Source organism: Podarcis tiliguerta (assembly GCF_965153285.1).
Source record: "Podarcis tiliguerta genome assembly, chromosome: 7".
Classification (NCBI taxonomy): domain Eukaryota; kingdom Metazoa; phylum Chordata; class Lepidosauria; order Squamata; family Lacertidae; genus Podarcis; species Podarcis tiliguerta.
Window position 1 is genome coordinate 31,233,624 of NC_139540.1, and position 20,829 is coordinate 31,254,452.

At 42.7% G+C, this 20,829-nt stretch overlaps 1 protein-coding gene across 7 annotated transcripts in view; it reads right to left on the bottom strand.

Moving 5' to 3' along the window:
* Positions 1–20,829, bottom strand: part of HNF4G (hepatocyte nuclear factor 4 gamma) — a 69,563-nt gene that overhangs the window by 22,466 nt on the left and 26,268 nt on the right. For 3 of the 7 annotated variants that reach the window (XM_083451235.1, XM_083451236.1, XM_083451237.1), the window contains exons 1-2: positions 6,191–6,360; positions 3,185–3,356 (exon numbers count right to left, since the gene is read on the bottom strand). In XM_083451235.1, coding sequence (XP_083307361.1) covers positions 3,185–3,356; positions 6,191–6,308 — 290 coding nt within the window. In that variant the 5' untranslated portion in view covers positions 6,309–6,360. Of the gene's footprint in view, positions 1–3,184; positions 3,357–6,190; positions 6,361–19,574; positions 19,661–20,829 lie in introns of those variants that run through there. The other 4 variants (XM_083451238.1, XM_083451240.1, XM_083451241.1 and 1 more) reach the window with 2 other exon arrangements.

The following is a 20,829-nucleotide window of genomic DNA, read 5'->3' on the forward strand; positions in this document are numbered from 1 at the left end:
GCTTAGGCTAAGAGATGGTGACTGGCCCAAGGTTACTCAGCCTTCATGGCTGAATGGAGATTTGAACCCTGATCTCCCAAGTCCTACTCCAACACTCTAACCACTACACCACACTGGTTCTATTTTACCAAGCTAACTTTTATAACTGAGTGCAGCCCAATGGCCATATGTGGCCCTAGGCCAAATTTCACGAACAATCACTCAGCTCTTCAGACATGTGTTCTCACTCTTGCTGCCCCTCTGAGAACTGCTTCTGTTTCATGTGTGAGTGTATGTGCACCTGTGTGTCTGTGTGAGTGAGAAGAGGTAGAGAAGAAGAGAAAGAATGGGGTGGGACACCATGCAATAAGGCAATTCTAACCCTGCTATTGACTCTGGCCACATTCATCTTACACTGAAAGTGCTATGATACAATATTAAATGGTCATGGCTTCTCTCAAAGAATTATGGGAGTTGTAGTTTGTTAGGGGTGCTGAGAGTTGCTAGGGGATGGCTATTCCCCTGACAGACCTACAATTGTCAGAGTTCCCTGTGAAGAAGGATTGTTTGTTGAACCACTCTAAGAATTGTAAATCTGTGAGGAGAATAGGGGTCTCCTAACAGCTCTTGGTACCCTTCAAACTACAGATCCCAGAATCCTATGGGGGAAGAACTGACTGATTAAACTGGTATCATGGTATTGTATCTGTATGGTCTCTAGCTCTACCCACCACTGATTAACTTTTCCCATGGATCCACTGTCCTCCATAGGAAAGAGGGCCTTAACCAAATTTAAAAACAAACCCAAACTCTGTAAGTGATACCCATGTCAAAACGAGGTGATATCCCCATCTGAGATGCACTGAAGCACCTAGGAAGGTTTTCTTCCCCTGAAGCGATGGGACGCCCTATAACACATTTGTCTTGGGAGGGAGAGTGAGGGGCTTTCAAGCTTTCAAATAATTATGAGGCAAAGCAGGAGAATGCCCCAGCCAAAGAAATAGTTTTTGGCTGTTTGTCTGGGTTAGACCATCATTTTAGCTATGGTGGTGCAATTAACTAGAGCTGCTGCGCTTAAAATGGGCTGATGCAATCAGGCAAGTTAAATTGCTTTATTTAACTTGTGTAAGGACTGAAATCAAGTACACACTGATAAATGCTGAGGTTCTCCTGGATTTCAATATTAACATACGGAGATGTCTTTGTATCTGAGAGTCTCAAGATAACTGAAGATCTCGATAAGTCAAGTGATGGTAAAAGCAGGAGGGAGAGTACCTTTTAACCTCAGCAACAGTCCTAGGCAGCCTTCCTGAGAAACGAGAAGGGGATAAAAGGAAATGCCAGAGGGCACCTCGTAGCACAGATCTAGTCAGACTTGAGGGGGGGAAGAACAGAGATAGAGGGACAAAATAGAGCCAAGGATAGGAAGGAACCTCACAAGACAGCATTGCTTGTGAAGCCATATCTGACGATCAAAATCTACATTTGTTGTCATTTGCAAATGAAAATGGTTTGCAAATGATTGCAAGGATTGCAGGATTGCAAATGACTGCTGAGGAAAACAGTTTCATCTTTAATGTGCCAAGTACCACTCTGCAAGGAAACTCTTCTGCATTCAAACAGCGGAGCATTGCAAAGATTAAGAGACAAGAGACACGATTAAAAGGACCCATAGCAGAATCTTGCTGTTAAGAAGTGGCAGTGGGCAGCTGAACACCCAGGGGGCTCAAGTCTTGCCAGGACTGGAATCAGACTGAAGAGTTGACTGCAAGGGTAGACCGTTGTCTACCTTCAGTTCTAGATTTTTGGATCCAGATCTGTTCCTGTACATGCCGTCACCCCAGTTAAGAAAATCATGTGATTGAACTGCTTTGGCTGTTCCCAATCGGCAAAAGTTTAGTACCTACAGATCATTTCGCAGACAGCAACTCCCTATAAAGTAAAACCTTTAATGGGCTCAATCCCGTGGAGCTGTTTGCTAATGAAATCTGCTACTGCCCATTCTGCTTTGCTTTTCAAAGACATATTTTCATCTGAATAAGCTTTAAACCTCCTTTAACTGCCAGGTGCCCTTTTTATTGTGCATTCATGATTACCTGTGCTCGGAGTGGTATTGGGATGGTTATACAGTATGTGATCCCATTTTTATGCCTGTTTGTGCCTGCAAAAGTTTCAGGGTAGACATGCCACTTAATTTCCAATCAGTGCATGTCCCGTAACTTCCCACTGAAACCCTGTACCTTTTCATACTACAAAAAACTCCAGTTTATTTTCTGGCATGCTTTTGTTAAGCCATAGCACAGGATGGCAATACTGTGGTGACATTTGGATAGCATCACAGGACAACCAAAAAAGCAGAATGGTGAGTGGATGGTCCAGTATAAATCCACCACTGAGGCATTATTATGGAGTCAACAGTATGTTAAAGAACACACCTGCCAAAAGAGGAGGTGCACTTCCTGGCCTTTACATCGCCACTCCATGCGTCAGGGTCTGAACTTCTGCAATGAGAACCTGCACAAGTAAGAAACCTGATCTTCCCCTTTTTTCACTTGAGAGTGGGAACCCTGAGACAGACCTTCAGCTCCCCCAGTGTGGAGGGGGCTGTGTAAGCTGTGACAGTGGCCCTTAGTCTTGGCATTGTGTAGTGGTAAGGGAACATTGGAATGTACTCAATACCATGGTCAGACCATTTGCCCATCTGGTTCAGTATTGTTCATTCTGACGGGCAATGGCTCTCTGGGGTCTCTTGTGCACTGCCTGCAGCCACATCTTTTGAACCTGGGACCTTCTTCATCGAAAGCGAGTGCTCTGCCAAATAAGGCATGATCCCTTCCCATTAAATATGACACCTGTCATCTCAATGCAGTGGTACCTCGGGTTAAGAACTTAATTCGTTCCAGAGGTCTGTTCTTAACCTGAAACTGTTCTTAACCCGAGGTGCCACTTTAGCTAATGGGGCCTCCCGCTGCCGCCACACAATTTCTGTTCTCATCCTGAAGCAAAGTTCTTAACCCGAGGTACTATTTCTGGGTTAGCGGAGTCTGTAACCTGAAGCGTCTGTAACCTGAAGGGTCTGTAACCTGAGGTACCACTGTATATTGGATTCTGGAACCCCACCTGGTTTTATAAAGAGCGGGATAGTAAAGGTTCAAATAAATAAATACTGCATGATGTACCTCTGAGATGGGATTATTTCTCCTACCTGCAGGTGTAAACATGATTCTTCCGTATGCTGCGTCGGAAGAACCCCTTGCATCCATCGCAACTGGAGGCGCCATAATGCTTGCCTGTTGCTCTGTCTCCGCATATTGCACAAAGGCCGCCAATTCCACTGTCTGCAGTGTTCATGCCGAGCGGCTCTGCTGAGCAACTGTCTGAGGAAGGGGAAGAACAAGATGTACAGTTTGGTGTAGAGCCTTGAAGGGGAGGAATACAACAATGTGGCTAAGTTACACCATACGGGGGGGGGGGGTGGCTTACTGGCCTTCTCTTTTAATTAGCATTCACCATCCCAGGACTGCAAAAAACACAACATGCCTAATTACCCCTGATTGTTATTCTAATGAATGCCTTCAAACCTATCGTGCCCACTTGTCAGAATTTATGATGCTCATGACAACGAATGCTTTTTGTTTAAACTCCATGGCTTGCAATAGAAGTTGGGAGTACTGACACAATTGCCCAGCTCTGCATGTGTAGCTAACTACTTAAATATCTTTGTTAGTTTAAATAATTGAGGGACAATGCCATAAGGCAACATTTTCTCGGAGGCTGGTATGCATTAACTGTGCATTAATCTTCAGATGACTTGACAGTGGCCAGCAACATGGTTGCCTCCCTGTATAAGAAAGCTGTAATATCCAGGGGCCTCCATCCACACAAACAGAAACTGGGGAAGCTGTATTATATGTAGTCCGGCCTTGGGTTATTAAGCTCAGTACTGTCTATGCTCACTTCCTACATTACTGGGCAAATCACCCTCGCCTTCTGGGAGCAGGAGCCAATGGTTTCAGGTAGGGGACATGCCCAGCCCTACTCAAGAGATGCTGTAGAGTGAGCCTAGGACCGTCTGCATGTAAACTTATAGCCCTAGCATCAAGCTATACAGTGGTACCTCGGGTTAAGTATTTAATTCATTCTGGAGATCTGTTCTTAACCTGAAACTGTTCTTAACCTGAAGCACCACTTTAGCTAATGGGGCCTCCTGCTGCCGCCACGCCACCGGAGCACGATTTCTGTTCTCACCCTGAAGCAAAGTTCTTAACCCGAGGTAATAATTCTGGGTTAGCGGAGTCTGTAATCTGAAGCGTATGTAACCTGAAGCATATGTAACCCGAGGTACCACTGTATAGTGAAGCTTTTGGGCTTTCCCCCAAAGCCAATGATCTTGTTGCTAAAAAGGTTTGATCAGCTTAGACAGCACCTGTCACCATTGTTTAGGATTTGTGTTTCGATTCAACCTTCTGAGGCAGGTGACTGCCACTGGTTAAAGCGACAGAACCCATTGTTTCTTTGGTGGAAGTGTGCAATCTTAATCCAGTTAAGGAGCAACCAGGTGGGCAGATTTCAGCTGCTGGATGTTAGATGTTTTTACTGCATAGAACATACTGGGTTGGAAACCTTACTGGAATTCTGCGACTGGAAAGCATTCTTATATTCTGCAACCAGAAAAATGTTTATGAAACAATTTCACTACATTAAGACACTTACATAATTGTAAGTGATTTAGCTGTGGTTTTGTTCAAAGAATTCAGTGGAAGCATGTTGGGTTTTGCTTCTGATGTTGTGAGGATAATGCTGTTGTGAATATTTTTTAAAGGACAGGAAGTAGGAAGCATGCCAAGGTTAATGGGGTATCAGAAGCTATGTTCAATGAAATCCCACCATTTGATGAATGTAGGAAGTCTTACTGGTTGCAACGGCTAAAGAATTCTACCCAGAATTAATATATGGTTACCAGACGTCCCCGTTTCCCGGGGACAGTCCCTGGATTTACAAATCAGTCCCCATACAAAATCCATCGAAGTTGAAAAGTGTCCCTGGGTTCATTGAAAAAAATCTGGTAACCTTAAATTAATAGTTACATGAAAATTTTATTTATCTCTTCAAAAATCAAAATTATGAAAACAAATAATCAAACTTAAATTGGCAGTTGACTGGTATTTCCCCAAAATTTCTTGCTTCCAGTATTGTTACACTTCTGCCTATTCTGTTATTAAACCACAGCATCAATGTATATTACAGGTATTCCAATGCAAAAGCTAACATTTTAAATACAGCAAAGCGATTGTACACTCTCAAAAGCATGGGGAGATTTCTCTTTCATTAAATGGTTTTGTTCCTTTCCCCTTGATAAATACCAGTAAATACCAAGAGATCAAATCTGTGTGAATATAGTTTTAAATGTAATTAGCACTATTTAAGTCTTAAGTGTCTTGATACAAGGTATAAAGGATGAACATTTATTTACAAAGAACGTGATCAAAAAGATTTAACCATTATGTCCAAACATGTTAATCTGCTTTTATATGAAAAGTTAAATAGTATTTGCTTCATTTCCCATTCACGAGTTCTTATTTGTGTCGGCAATTTCTACCCAACCAAAGTTAAAAAGTGACTTTAACCAAATAGCTAAAAGTTGTCCCAGCTAACCATTAGCCTGGAGAGAGTTGTTGTGATTAACAACTCAGTCCAGTTTGCATATCAACGCTCTGGAAATATTACCGTATATTAAACTTATCAGCTGCAAATAGACATCAATATACTTTTTCTGTGCGACCCATTATTTTTCCCTCTGGACATTTGTATCTTAACTGTCATTTTAAAATATCATGTACAAAAATATTTCTCATTCCCAAACTGCCAAAGATAGTTACTCATGCATCTTACAGCAAATAAAATAAACACAGAAAGAACCTCCTCTGTTTGAAAGAACATTTTTCTTTGTTTGATTAACTGACCGATGGCAATCCTGTTCAGTTACTTTATTATGCAGAACTGCCATTTTATTTTCTGTACCATAAAGATGGTATAATGTTATTAACATGCATTTTGAGATGAAGTCGAGAGAGACACAGAGAGATGTAATTTTCAGAAGCAAACCTCAGCTACACAATTAAGAGTAAAACCCTTTTATAATGTTCATTTCTTTTGCTTTCTTACTCACTCAAACACTCAGGTTTTCATCTCTGAGAAGATACAAACTCACCACTGCCATTATACAAGACTTGCATTGTTTCAAACTCCAGGCTAGTATAACTGGGATCTAAGACTTCTGTATAATTTGCCATTTCCATGTCCAGGACGGACTCAGAGATCCTCATCATTGAACATAAACCTTGAAAGTGACTACTTCTCCAGGAAAGAAGATGTGAACCACTCTGTTTTTCTGGCAATCAGTAATTGATAATCCAAGTGCTAACTCTTTACTATATCACTTATGTGTTGCAATGGGAGGAGTCATAAAACCAGCTAAGTGTGCCATGCTACGCCTTGTATCATTCCCCTTTTTATGGGACACAATTAGCTATTTCTTGCGATAATATTGGGACATTTCATGGGAGCCTTTAAATGAGAGTTCCAACTGGCTTGACTCAAAGGCTTCCAGTTTTTCTTAAAAAACAAAACAAAACTATTCCTCTCTTTTTTGTTGTCGCCTGACAACAGATTGTCTCTTACAGCACACAAATTGTAGGACTTAAATTGATAGAAACTCCATAAGATGAGAGCCAGTGTGGTGTCGGGGTTGGACAAGGCCCTGGGGGACCAGGGTTCAAATTCCTACGCAGCCAAGAAGCTCACTGGGTGACCCTTGGGCCAGTCTTCATCTCTCAGCCTAAGATACCTCACAGCCTTGTTGGGATGAGAAAATGGGGACAGGGAAGAACTATGTGTGCCAGCTTCAGTTGCTTGGAAGAAAGGCAAGATATAAAGGTAAACATAAATAAGTACAAGACTGCAGAGCAGAAAGACTTTTTCTAATTAAGCAGCTGTGATGATTACAGTCCTCCTTGCGTAGCAAGGCAAGAAAGAGGTTTGTGAATATTGTATGGCAAAGTTAGTTCCAGAGAGTGCAACATGGGTCAGTACCTCATAATGAATCAGACCACGGGCCCATCTAGCTTATCAGCACCGTGACAGACCTGGCAATGGCTTTGCAAAGTTTTAGATAGTTGTGTCCCCCAGAACTAGCTGGAAATGCCAGATTGGAAATGCTGTACCACTGAGATATGGGCCTTCCTCTAACTGAGGTGGAAATTGGCAAGCCAGAGATATAAAACTGGGGGGACCGGATCTTAATTTCACATATGGGGCCTGAACAGAGGGTGGCTGACTCAGAATAGGGCCATGGGATTGTACTGGGTGGATTGATGGAGATGTCAAGCCAGTGAGCTGCAGTTGTGAAAAAAGGTAAATTCCATGCTAGGAATTATTAGGAAAGAGACTGAGAATAAAACTGCCATCATCATTTACACACACAAACACACACACACACACACTATATGTTATTTATAGTCTGATCTTTAAAATATTTTATTATTGCATCACAACACAGACTGTTAAATGTTTCTGTACTTATAGACTATTTTCTCTTTCAGAGGTATGTATTTAATAATTATTCAAATAAAGCTACTATGAAGGCAATGCACTTTACACCTGTAAGCATGTGAAATGTCAAGGAGGAAGGTGGATGTTGCTCTTTCTGGCTTGACTGGCATGTGTCAGAATTGTGAGAAGTAATCCTGCAACTGAGATTGAAGATATATCTGACAAGAGTGGCTTTGAATAGGATATTGTCATGATTTTGAAACAGTGTTTTTTCTCATAGCAAATACTTACTAAAATGCAAGCTAAAATATAAAATGAAAACAGGAACATATATTGTAAAGACAGAATTTCTCTAGATAATTTATCCTAGCCGGAAAAGCACTTACCCACCTGGATGGAAATGTTAATTTTATTTTCATTAGCTTGGTTTATACGTATTTCTCTTAATGTGAAAAATAAGATGATTTCCTCATGGGGGGGGGATCATTTGGTGTATCTTGCTTTGAAATTTTAGAACTGTAGCTATAAAGGTAGTTCACAATATTTCACAGTGTATAAGTTGCAAACATAACAGGCTACAGCAGCAAGCCTCTTTAACTTGTAAACAGCATCTAAAATATGTACACTCTGCATAACTAGTCTCCACCACACACATAACTTACCACAGAAGATAAGTGAATGAGTTAAATATATGTGGCATGTTTGTGTGTTTGAATTTACCAACTTAGCCCTCAATTATTCCTAGAGATTCTGTTCAGGAGAAGGATTTGTAAACCACTTTGAGGTTTTTCCTGCAGTCATGAGGTATATAAATTTTATTACATTAATAAATAAGGAAATAATGACGACGACTATGATGATGATGATAATAAGTGTAAGTTCATAGTTTGGTCCTGCACCCTACACATTTACACTTTACTCACTAGAGAGACACAAATACATTCTTAGCAGCCCCCATGAAAGCAGTCAATCCAGTTCTTTGTTGCTAGTGCGCCCATTCCACAGAAATGCACTAGCTGATGCAGAACAAATACTTTCTTAGATTCTCTGTTCAGTGTTACTACTTTGTGTTCTCTGAACATTTGCTGACAAGCTACCACACACACACACACACACACACACACACACCAATCAAAGTAATTCATTACTTGGCAATGTACTCTTTGTATGATACACTCCCCTGAAAGAGCTGTAAAACGGTGACTTGTTGCATCCCATTAATAGTTAACATGGTATTCTGAACCTTGCTCAAATGGGGGAAAGAGTCTCAGATAATTGAAGTTGTTGATGAAGCACAAAGTAGCCGTCCTGCAATTCCAGAAATACTACATTCAGGCTTCCACATTTTCACTTGCCATGCTTGCTGTGGTGGGCAACCTGCTGCAGTCTGACAAATGTAATATGCTGACCACTCTTTGGAGCTTTGAAGCCATGGGAGCATGGGTGGGTGGTCCTCCACCCATTTCCTAGCTTCAAGGTTAGCTGGGAGTGGTTTGGTTGCCAAGTCTCCACACTTTCCTGCTTTGGAGCATGAGCTCTACGGCCATCAAGTGGGGAAAGCCCTCAGGCTCCCTCTCTCATAGAAAAGAGAAGCAGCCTATGTCCTTGGCTGCCACTTGATTGAGGCCCTCACCTTGGTACCCACACAACTTCTACACATCTCGTTGCCACATGAGAGGGGATTTCTGTAGCTGCTGCTACTGCAGGAAAAAGGGATGGTGGAGTCTGCTTGGCCAAACCAGCGAACGTATAGGCTGGGGTAGGTTACCACAGTTTGGGGGCTTGGCAAGAAAGGCCAGCCCAACTTGTGAACCCCAGAAAACATTCATACTAGAGCAGGCAAACCGTCCCTCTTGAACTATCAGCAGGAAACTGTATGGCAAGGAATGGAAAACCATTTGATGTACTTCTAAAAATAAATATCTCAAGCCATGTTCCATCTAACTTTAAATCCATGGAATCAATAGCCAATTAGACTCTTTTCTTCTGAGTAGCTTATAGTACTTATCTCCTCTTGCCTGAAACCCAGGAGGCTGTGGAGGGGGAAAGCGCCATTTCTGTCTTACTCCCTCAGGAGACTCATAAAAGTTATTTCTACGGCTCTGAGATCCCATTTGACCGTAACAGTTATGGGGACCTGAGCCCGTGTTCAGCAGATGCAACACATTCCCATGTCCCAATCTTTCTCCACTCATTCCTATTTTATTTACAGAGATATATATATATTTCAGTTTTTTAAAAATTGAAAATCTGCTTAAGAATTAGGTTATGGGCAAATTACAAGTCCTGAATACTAGTGTTCTTGCTCGTGTGTAGTCTGCGATAATGTAATGTATATCTGGCCTTCAGGCTTTTGTTAGAATCCCACAGGCCTGAGCATTTTTAAACTTACAGATCCAGGTTGTCAAATCTCAAAACAGATATGGAAGGACTGAAGTGTGTACAGAACGGGATTTAGCTCAATGGTAGAGCATTTCCTTTGCCTACAGAAGGTCCCATCTCTAGGCAGGGCTAGGAAAGGTTAGGGTTTTATTTAAGAAGCCTTCAAATGTGGTTTTCATACAGCAGCAACATTTGTTTCTAAATAAAACATCTTGTTCTAAACCAAATATCAGAAAAGGAGATGCCATGCCATGCCTTCCCCCCACTTTCCACTTTAAAGACTTTCACGCAGTGATCAATATAACTGCAAATGTTCTTGGCGCACCATGAAGCAGAAGAGAAGAAACTATTATGATTTCTGGGACTTTTACCAAGCTGTCAGGATTACAATCTCAAGCATTAAAATGTTTAATGCCAAGAAGTGTCAGGATTAAGAATGTTGTCCTAATACTATTTTCTGTGTGCATTGAGTATGTGTGGTTTTGTGTAGGTTTTCTCTCCCCAGTATCCTTCTCAAAACTTTATTAATTGCTTTTTCAAACAGCATTTTTAAGATTTCCTCGAAATAAACTACGAAAGCAAATCTTCACTTGAAAGGCTTATAGCAGCTGAACAAAACTTTTCTTGAGTTCCTTGCCAAATGGTCTAGGATCCCTCAGGATTCAATATGAAAGCTGCATTCAATTCAAAGCTCCTCCTGGGAACAGCAGCAGAAGAGATAAAGCAAGCTTTGAGAAGTTTTCTCTTTTTTTACAATTGCCATTGATTTTTCTATAAATCTGGATTTTTAATTTAAAAGATCAGCTCCAGGTGCTATAATTAAAAGTCAGGTCTAAACTAAACATAAAGTCATCCTGATAGAGAGAGAGAGAGAGAGAGAGAGAGAGAGAGAGAGAGAGAGAGAGAGAGATGTTATAGGAAGTAACTAATTCAGCAAAATCACTTGGCCTAGAATTTCTCTCACTATATAGACCCTCTTAACACTCTAGTAGCAGCATCAGCCTCAAAGTTCATTTCAAAAGTATGCAGTTGTTTCCCTCACTCCCTGTCTCCTTTCAGTGCCCCTGCTGAAGGAGCCTCCTGCCGTTGACTTAGTTTGCTTGTGCACTTTCTGCAAAGGAGAGGGGGATATAAGGGCCGGGCAGGGGCATCCTAGGCATTTGTGGGGACGATCCAAACACTGGCCTGGCTCCCTGGTTTCCTTTTGGTGGAAGAAAGAGGAAGTCTTTGGGGCTTCTGGAAAAAAATTACCTATACATAGAGCTGCTTGTATGCCATCGCTTGAACTGGACATCTTGGCTCTGGTTTTCAATTTAAATCAGGCATGTCCAAATTCCATTTCAGGGACCTAATCCAGCCCACTGGTCAGTTTAATCAGGCCCCTGTGGCAGTTTATTTCCTGGGGTAAAATCCAAAAAAACTCTCAACAACTTCAATCCCAAAAGAAGCTCAACAACTTTGGGGTAAAATCGTAAAATCAACAACTTTGCTTGGCCCTTTGGTTGGCCCCCACAGCCCTTCGCTTCATCAAATCTGGCCCTATTTGAAAAAAGTTTGGACACCACTGATTTAAATACAGGACTTTCCACCCCCGCCCCCACAAATTACTTTAATTTAGCTAGGAGAGAATTGTGTGTCATTTATTGCAGTCCTGTTCTGGGGGCAGGGTTTCTATTTAATTTTAATCTCTGAACTAAGTGTAACCTCCATGGTGCTTTTTTAAAAAACACAATAACAATAACAGGCCCTTTAGTCATTCACTCTTTAAATAAAACACACACACACACATATATATGCATTTGTCATCTACACCAGGGAATGGGACATCTGTGCTCCTTCGAATCTTGTCAGGCTCCAACTTCCATCAGCCTCAGCCTCAGCCAGCGTGGTCAGTGATCAAGGATGTTGGGGATGGTAGTCCAACACTTGTAGGGTCACAAGTTGCTCATCCCTGAGGCACGCTCTTCTACAAAACCAGAGGGGTCTCACATAGTGGTGAATCATACTGATAGAGCTGGACACAAGAGGGCGAATAGAAGAGGGCACAGCTTAATGATAAGAGGATTTAAAAGGTATTACCCTAGACATGGGACACGTCTAGGGACGCGGGTGGCGCTGTGGGTTAAAGCCTCAGCGCCTAGGACTTGCCAATCGAAAGGTCGGTGGTTCGAATCCCCGCGGTGGGTTGCGCTCCTGTCGTTCGGTCCCAGCGCCTGCCAACCTAGCAGTTCGAAAGCATTCCCGGGTGCAAGTAGATAAATAGGGACCGCTTACTAGCGGGAAGGTAAACGGTGTTTCCGTGTGCGGCTCTGGCTCGCCAGAGCAGCGATGTCACGCTGGCCACGTGACCCGGAAGTGTCTTCGGACAGCGCTGGCCCTCGGCCTCTTTGAGTGAGATGGGCGCACAACCCTAGAGTCTGTCAAGACTGGCCGGTACGGGCAGGGGTACCTTTACCTTTACTTTTTACCCTAGACACACAGAGAGAAGTGCAAGATGGAGCCACCGCTTCTGGCAACAGCCTTGTCTTTCTTATTACTCATAGTCTCACCCTTAGAGGGAGGATGGCAGTTCAAGTTATTGTACTGTACTTTTAAAAGATTCTGTGCTCATTACCAGCTGATAAGAATGCTATCAGAAAGCATTCCTGTGCTATCTGCAAGGCTCCCTTGGCATGCTAATTGTCCTGTTTTCTATTAGAGTTTGATCATTCAAAGCAGGATATAAAATAGAAAACACGCTAATAAAAATCAAGGTTATAAAAAGCTTCCTGAAAACCCAATTCAAACAGCCACTGTGAATTCTAGGTTTGCACCCTGAAACAGCTATCAAACTCTCTCTCTTCCTTAAACATCCACCATACTTTCTTGTCACTGTTCTGGGACTGCCAAATCCTCACCAATGCTCTATCAATCACCAATAGTTAACTCTCTCATCACTGGTAAAAGGTAAAAGGACCCCTGACCATTAGGTCCAGTCGTGACCGACTCTGGGGTTGCGGCGCTCATCTCGCTTTACTGGCAGAGGGAGCCGGCGTACAGCTTCCGGGTCATGTGGCCAGCATGACTAAGCTGCTTCTGGCGAACCAGAGCAGTGCACGGAAACACTGTTTACCTTCCCGCTGGAGCGGTACCTATTTATATACTTTCACTTTGACATGCTTTCGAACTGCTAGGTTGGCAAGAGCTGGGACTGAGCAACGGGAGCTCACCCTGTCGCGGGGATTCAAACCGCTGGCCTTCTGATCGGCAAGCCCTAGGCTCTGTGGTTTAGACCACAGCACCACCTGCGTCACTGGTAGTCCATGTTATATTGAAGACTAGCACTGGGAAGATGTAATCAACCCAATGATTTCCTTAAATTTCAATGAGGTGGGGCAAAAGCATTCCCCGAACATTGGCTTGATCTTCAGTGGATGAGTGAATTTTCAGAATATTTGTCTTTCCCTTAAATACAATTCTGTCAGGATGCTGTCAGCAGCTTCCGGCTGGTTGGCCAGGAAAGTATAAAGACAAGGAAAAGTTTCTTACAGTCCTTTTTTATTTCAGTCCTTACACAGAGAGGCTATAGAACCCAGCCTCTTGGATAATGGTGTTGTCCCGTGTGAATCTCCACACCCCCCAACTCTCCCACTTCATCACTTCTATGGGTGCTGCTACGTGCCCTCTGCCTTCAAGCTCTTTGCTCTCCTACTTTTCAGGCTCGCCAGGTTTTGGGAGATGACAACACGTCAACTGGGTGTTGTTCCAGCTCTTCCATGATTTCCCAGCTTTTCCCCATCTGCCTCTGAGCTGCTACCTCCCTCAAACCCCTGTTGTAAATCTATACTGTCTTCCTATTCCTCCTCCTTTGAAGGGCCTGAATGGGGAGGCGGTCTCCACCACTCTTCCTTCTCTGCCCAGTCCCTGACACCTTCCCTCTCCTCCTCTTCCTCCAGCATCTTGTTCTCACACTTCCACAACTTCAAATAGTCAGCATGTGACTATGCTAGTTCCCAGGAGCACTGCTGGGAACAAAAGATGGCTACCATACACAGAATTGTGGCCAACTTGCTAGCACGCATCATTAGACTAATGTCCACCTGGAATATTTTTCCATCTTTGCCGTATCAAGCAGTCGGTCCCTGACCTTTCTCACACCGACCTGGCCACAGTGATCCATGCGACCGTCACCTCCAGGCTTGACTACTGTAACTCGCTCTACATGGGGCTGCCCTTAGTTTCAAGTCCCAGAAACTCCAGCGGGTGCAGAATGCTGCAGCGAGGCTCCTCACAGGGTCATTACCATTCACCCAGTGCTCTACCAGCTGCACTGGCTCCCAGTGGAGTATAGGGTCAGGTTTAAGGTGCTGGTTTTGGCCTTTAAAGCCCTATGAGGCCAAGGACCCTCGTACTTACGGGACCACCTCTCCTAGTATGCCCCGCAGAGGACCCTAAGGTCCATGAATAATAATACTTTAAGGTCCTGGGCCAAAAGGAAGCCAGACTATCCTCCACCAGGGCCAGGACTTTTTCAGTGACGACTCCGACCTGGTGGAATTCTCTGTCCCATGAGACTAGGGCCCTGCAGGACTTGATCTTCTTCCGCAGGCCCTGTAAGACAAAGCTATTCCACCTGGTCTTCAATTTAAATTAGCCTGATCCTCTATTCCCTTTTCCCTTTTCTCTTCTCTGAAGAAACCCTTTCTGGGACCCCACATTTAAATTCTTCCCTGGTCTCCTTGCTGGCCTTAGTAGGACCAACTTGGCCAGTTAGCCCTGGTGATCATTTGATGTCTACTGACTGGGGTTGTTGGTTTTTCCCCAAAATGACCCCTGAATTTTTGAATTTTATTGATATTGATGCTGCATTTTATATTGTATTTTATGCTGTTTTAAAGTCGCATTTTAATCAATGTTTTATATTTTCTGTTAGCTGCCCTGAGCCTGGTTTTTAAACCGGGAAGGGTAGGGTATAATAAACAAACAAACAAACAAACAAAAACTAACTAACTAACTAAAGTTTATTTGTACAGCAAATCTTCCTCAGTGTATAATTTCACTTTCTTCCATTTATATCCCCCTTTTTTCATCATAGAAGGTGATATACATGGGATTCCAGTAGATGAGTTCAGTTCATTGAGTTCAAATGAGGCTTATTCCAAGGAATTCTGCCAGAATTTCCCAAAACAACCATTGTTTTGACCACTCAGGCTGTAGTTACTTCTTTCCACCATGTGAATGAATAGGAACCAGACACATGTGTGGACTATAAACAAATGCATTGCCTGAGTGCATCCAGTCCCTAAAACGATAGCTGTGCATATGAATATCCTCTTGGTGTTTTATCATTATATTTTGAATGTAGGAAAGTTTCTGCAAGCGATCCCCTGGGGATGTGTAAATTAGGGCTGCAAACAAGAATCTCATAGCTGTGTCAACTAATGTGATCATTTATAAATTGACAAAGAACAATTTTAGTAGGTGAGGATGAGACTGAGATCACTCTGAAAGTGCTCAATCTTTAACATTTGTCTGACCAGGCAATCCTAACCATGCCTACTCAGAGGTCTGTCCTACTGAACTCAACAGGGCCCACTTTCAGGTTAGCGGGGTTAGGACTGCAGCCTAAGGGCAGGATTGACTTAACCAGACTCATCAGCAGAAGCCCTGAGCAAGGACTTCTACTTACACAATGGGTCTTTCCTCCCTCTCTTCCTCCCCCTCATGCCCTGCACCCCCCCAGAATTGGCTCTGGGGTGGATTGGGAGAGGCTCTGGATTAGCACTCAGGGGGAGGGGGAAAGGAGGATTGTTTTGTCTGGCAAGCTGGAATGCTTATACACACAGATGACTGGAAAAGCACCACACTCAATAATAGGCACACGAATGTTATTAAACATGACTACCTTAGGTTGATTAATTTAAATGGATCTGCTCTAAGGAGACCATTGCACCACACTGCCTCTAGGAATTGTGCTTCCATATTTAATGTGGTATAGAACAGGGATGGAGAACTTGCAACCCTCCAGATGTCATTGGCCTATGGCTTCCATCATCCATGTCCATTGGCCATGGTAGCTCAGATTGGTGGGAGCTCCAAAGTCTAATGTTTGGAGAACCCTAGGTTCTCCATTCTTGTTACAGTATGTGAGTAACAGAAATGGGGAGGGGGGGTGTTAACCTGTGTTTCAATTTCTGCTGTGTTTATATAATCAGGATGGTGATAATATTTTCATTTTCTAGAAGACAAAGTGTTCTAGGGTATAGATTCGCAATCATCAGGTGGAGATTTGCTGAGTTACAGTTAAATGACATGTGACTAGTACAGTTAGTTAAATATTGCTTAAGTCAAGTAACTTATTCTTTTTACAATTTAGGAGACAGAAAAACTGAGGGAGGGTAGAGTGAAAAAAGGGGAGGAAATAGGAGAGAGTTCACATGTAAGATAAATGTCATGCTGTGGTTGGTTTTTATATGATAAAAAACCTCCTTGTTGAAGAATAGTTAGGCAATTAGTACTTCGTTAATAATCTTTCATGGAAAACTTTGGCTCATGTTTGATCATAAACATTTTATGTAGATGATTAGATAAGTTTTATACACATCTTATCCTCATTTACCTTGAGAAACACATACATTCATAAAACGGCTCTCTTTATTGGAGAATTACTGTTTGCTTGGGGTTTTTTGCCCCTGAAAAGGGAGGCGGAATGCTAAAAACCAAGACTGGAGCTTGATAACATAATAGAAAATGGAAGGGGGTGCCAAATTTTTAATCCCAGTTTTCCATCTGCTTTCTCTTCAGTGCTCCTCTAATGGAAGTTTGTCTATTGAGACCTTTCCATATGATCATTTTTTAAGGTGACATGGCATAGCAACACTTTAGGGCCATAACTTGGATTTCTCCTACCAACATGTAGTTCTTAGGTGACTGGGTCTCTTCTGTGCTTGGTGGGTTTCTGCAGGCATGAGGAAAGCAATTTCAAATAACAATTATTTCACAGAAAACCAGCCAGGGCAGAAAAAGTGGGTTTTGTCTCGCCACCCTCTCAGTAATGGTGATAAGGATTCCACAAACCAGACAGCTTTCAGGCAGGCTAGCAAACCCTGGTCCACCCTACAACACAGGGGGAGTGGGGTTGGGAATGAGATGATAGAGTGGACTGACTCACTTCAGATTACTGACGGTGATATATTAATCCTGCACACTCCCCTACGTGACCTCCGCAAAAAATCCTAACCCCCACAAATTAGTATTTTAAGGAAATATGTTCTATCCTAGCCTTTAACCTACTATACTCATTTTGTATGTTATCCTCTACCTGTACTCTAAAGTGGCATAGTCTACGCTACCAACAAGCTGGTCATGGAGTGATGAGCTATGAGTTGTTGGATTCTTTATGTGACACAGACTCACACACCTCACATAGGAACATGAAGCTAGCCACATTAAATCAAACTAATTCAATCATTCTTTTGCAATAAGTAGCTGGTAAATGTGTTTCAAAAATCCAATCTAAGTTTCTCTACCCCTACTAATTATTATGTACCTCTAGTATAGTCTATGCAAATCATCAGGGACAGTGGGATCTGTTATTTTTCAGCCTACTCAAGACAGCTTTACATTTTAACTAGAAGCTAAACTGACACAGCAGATTCTTGCTCAAAGGACCCATGACTAACTGATTAATGCTTCCCAAGGGGTATGTGTGTTGGCACATCACTGAGATAAGAATTTCAATACATGTGCTTGGCTGCGCAATTAGTCTCCTTTTTGTCATTAAGTGAGTTGGTAACAAAGTTTTAGGTTGCCTGCACTGTACCCATATAATGTACATGTCTGAAATTAACATGAAATATGCTCTCTGCTCATCCAGGAAAAGGTATATTTGGGACTAAGGATATCTTGCTTCAGAATATAGTCGTGTCCTATGCTTTATATAAAGTTTCCCTATTAGGGAGTTCTAGGGCTCTCCAGAGAACCTGTTTAGAGCATTACTCTCATTTGCTTGCACAAGGCAAAGGTCAGACTTGACCCAGTCTTTATTGAGCATTTATTCTGATTTGTTCAAGAGGCAGTTATACAACAAGCATTTGTCCTGATTTGCTTCTGGGGTGTTTACACATCTTCCCACATCTTCAGTACATTTCATCTTCACTTTTCAAACCCTAAAAAGTCAAGGTTTTGTTGTTGTTTTAAGTCAACTTGTTGCTCTAAAGCAACCGAGCCCTTTATCCACTTTAAATCTGCAAAAAGGGCCAGCTTACCCATAGGCGCTAGGGGTGAGGGGCACCCAGGCGCCGGGCTCTCAGGGGCACCAGGCCAAGAGTCCAGGGCTGGGATTTGGAATCCGGGGATTGAAGAGCCAGGCTAGCCAACAGCTGCTGCCAAGGAGAGAAGAGCCTGCCGGAGCGCTGCAGGCTTTTCTGCTGCGGGTGCTGAGGCAGCTGGCCAGCTCTGCCCTCCGGCGTGCCTCTGCAAGGATTACTCTCCTTCCTCCACCCACAGCAGCATGGGAGAGAGTTGCATGCCCTCCCAAAAAGCTCCACAACTCTGAGCTGCCTCCCTAAAAAAAATCAACAACTTTGGCCTGCCCCCCAAAAAAGAATTGGGGGCGCTGGGCAGTTTTTTGCACCCCAGCACCGCATATGCTAAAGACATCTGCAAACCTAATATTCTGGTATATAAAGCAAGGGCCTATAGCCCTTTTCTATGTGTTGTTCCTTCCTAATTGTAACACCTGAAAAGGATGACCATCTACATTCAGGGATGGGGAAAATCAGGCCTGAGGGTCAAATGCAGCCCTTGGGCTGGAAAATGTCCCCCATTCCAATCAACACAGAAGGCCCTATTTAGGGAAGCTTTTCATGTTTAATAGGTTATTGTATTTTAGTGTTCTGTTGGAAGCCGCCCAGATGGGCGGGGTATAAATAATAAAATTATTATTATTATTATTATTATTATTATTATTATTATTATTATTATTTTCCTAAACTAACTAAATAAATGAGATTAATTGGACTAAAAGCATGAACTATGCTCATGTGAGTTCATTACCATTTCTCCTACACACACACACACATACACTGCAATGCTGGGCTCAAGGTGTGGTGACATCACACATGTGAACAGGCATCCCTAGTCACTCTTCAAATACCAAGACAATACTATACCCAAAGCATAGTCTGGCAGTGATGTTCAGCGATGGACAAATACATTTCCAGTCCCTGTCTCTATCATATGTTGTACCTAGGGCTGTGAAGCAGATTCTGAGCCTGATCAGGTTGGGTTGAGACTGCCCCAATCACTCCAGGTCAGTTGAGCAGCCCAGACACATCTGGGGCTGTCAAGGGGCAGGACGTCATGCAGGAAGGAGAGGCAGGTATGAGTGAGAAGAAACCATTAAAAAGATGGTCCTACTGGGCAACTGCAAGTTCAAGGAGAAGCAAGTTCTGTGAAGGCCATTGCAGCAGGCAGGCTATAAACACCCTTACACACTATAGCCATCAAGCCAACTTCTTCTCTGTCTTTAAATACTCCATTCCTTCTGAAAAGCCTTTCCATTGCTAACTCCATCATTCAGGCTGCCAGATATATACGGTAGTAAAGATCTGCTCTCCGCCACTTCCAATACCACAAAGAAGGTTTTCAGTTAAATGTTAGGCAAAGGAAACTCATATTACCTGGCAGGTTGGCTGGGTTAAGTTGTTAAGGGTGGTGGTACAATCCTGATCTCCAGCGTTTTAGCAAACAGGTGTTAGGCAAGCATCTGTAAGAAACGGTTTTGGTGTATGAGTTCTCTAGCACAAATCATCGGAATAGGTGACTCTTGGGGTTCCTTCGAATCTTAAACTCTGATGATTTCACTATCATGTATGCCAGGGTTTTGAGGGTTGTTGTTTTTTTTACTTTGATTCTTACCTTTGAAAATATAAGAGCTTTTGCCAAAGGTGCAACTCAAGATTCAGAAGAAGTTAGCAACTTCTTAAGTTCAAAGAAAATCCGCCAGACATTTCTAGGAAAACGTGAACTCTTTGTACATTAAATATGAAAAGACGTTCTTTGAAAATGTATTTGTAGTTTGTTGTGAGACTACCCCTTGGTGGCAATTCCTTTAACAATTTATGGAGAGGAGAGTGTCTCTAATACCTTAGTTCTTTTTTCACATGGCCTTGGTTCAAAGAACCAGTTTGTACTTGCTTTGTAATCAAAAGAAAGCTACACCCGTTAAGAAATTTGTCCCATATTAGAATATTCAGTGAAAAAAGTTGCAAAAAAAAAAAGTTTAAGGAGCTGCTCAATTTAAATGCTTTAGAAATGAGAGGGTGGAAATCAAAATGAATTCTAAGCATGAACTACATTATAGATTTGCCTTGAATTGTTCTGTACCACTTCCGCCCTGCTCCAATACACAAAAGAGCAACAACGTATGGCGCTTCTCACACAGTTGAGTCAAGCACACAATAGCAGTTGTTAGAAACCAATGCCTGTTGATCGTCTTCCAAAGCAACTACTCTATTCCGAACTTAAAAATGGAAAGCGTAATGCTGGTGGTCAACAAAAGAGGTTTAAAGACTGTCTCAAGGCAAATCTAAAAAAATGTAGTATAAACACTGACAACTGGGAAACAACTGGCTCCAGTTGGAGAACAGCATTTACCAAAGATGTTATGGGCTTTGAAGACACTCAAACTCAGGACCAAGGGAGAAACGTGGTAAGAGGAAGGCATGCTTGGCAAATACACACCATGATCATCTCCCACCTGGAACCAATGTCCCCACTGTGGAAGGACGTGTGGATCCAGAATTGGCCTCCACAGTCACTTACGGACTCCTTTTTTCAAACCGTGTTTATGGAAGACAATCTTACTTGGCTACGAGTGATCGCCAATGAGAAGAAGAGCTAGCTGGTTTCCCACAGGCGTCTGGTTGGCCAATG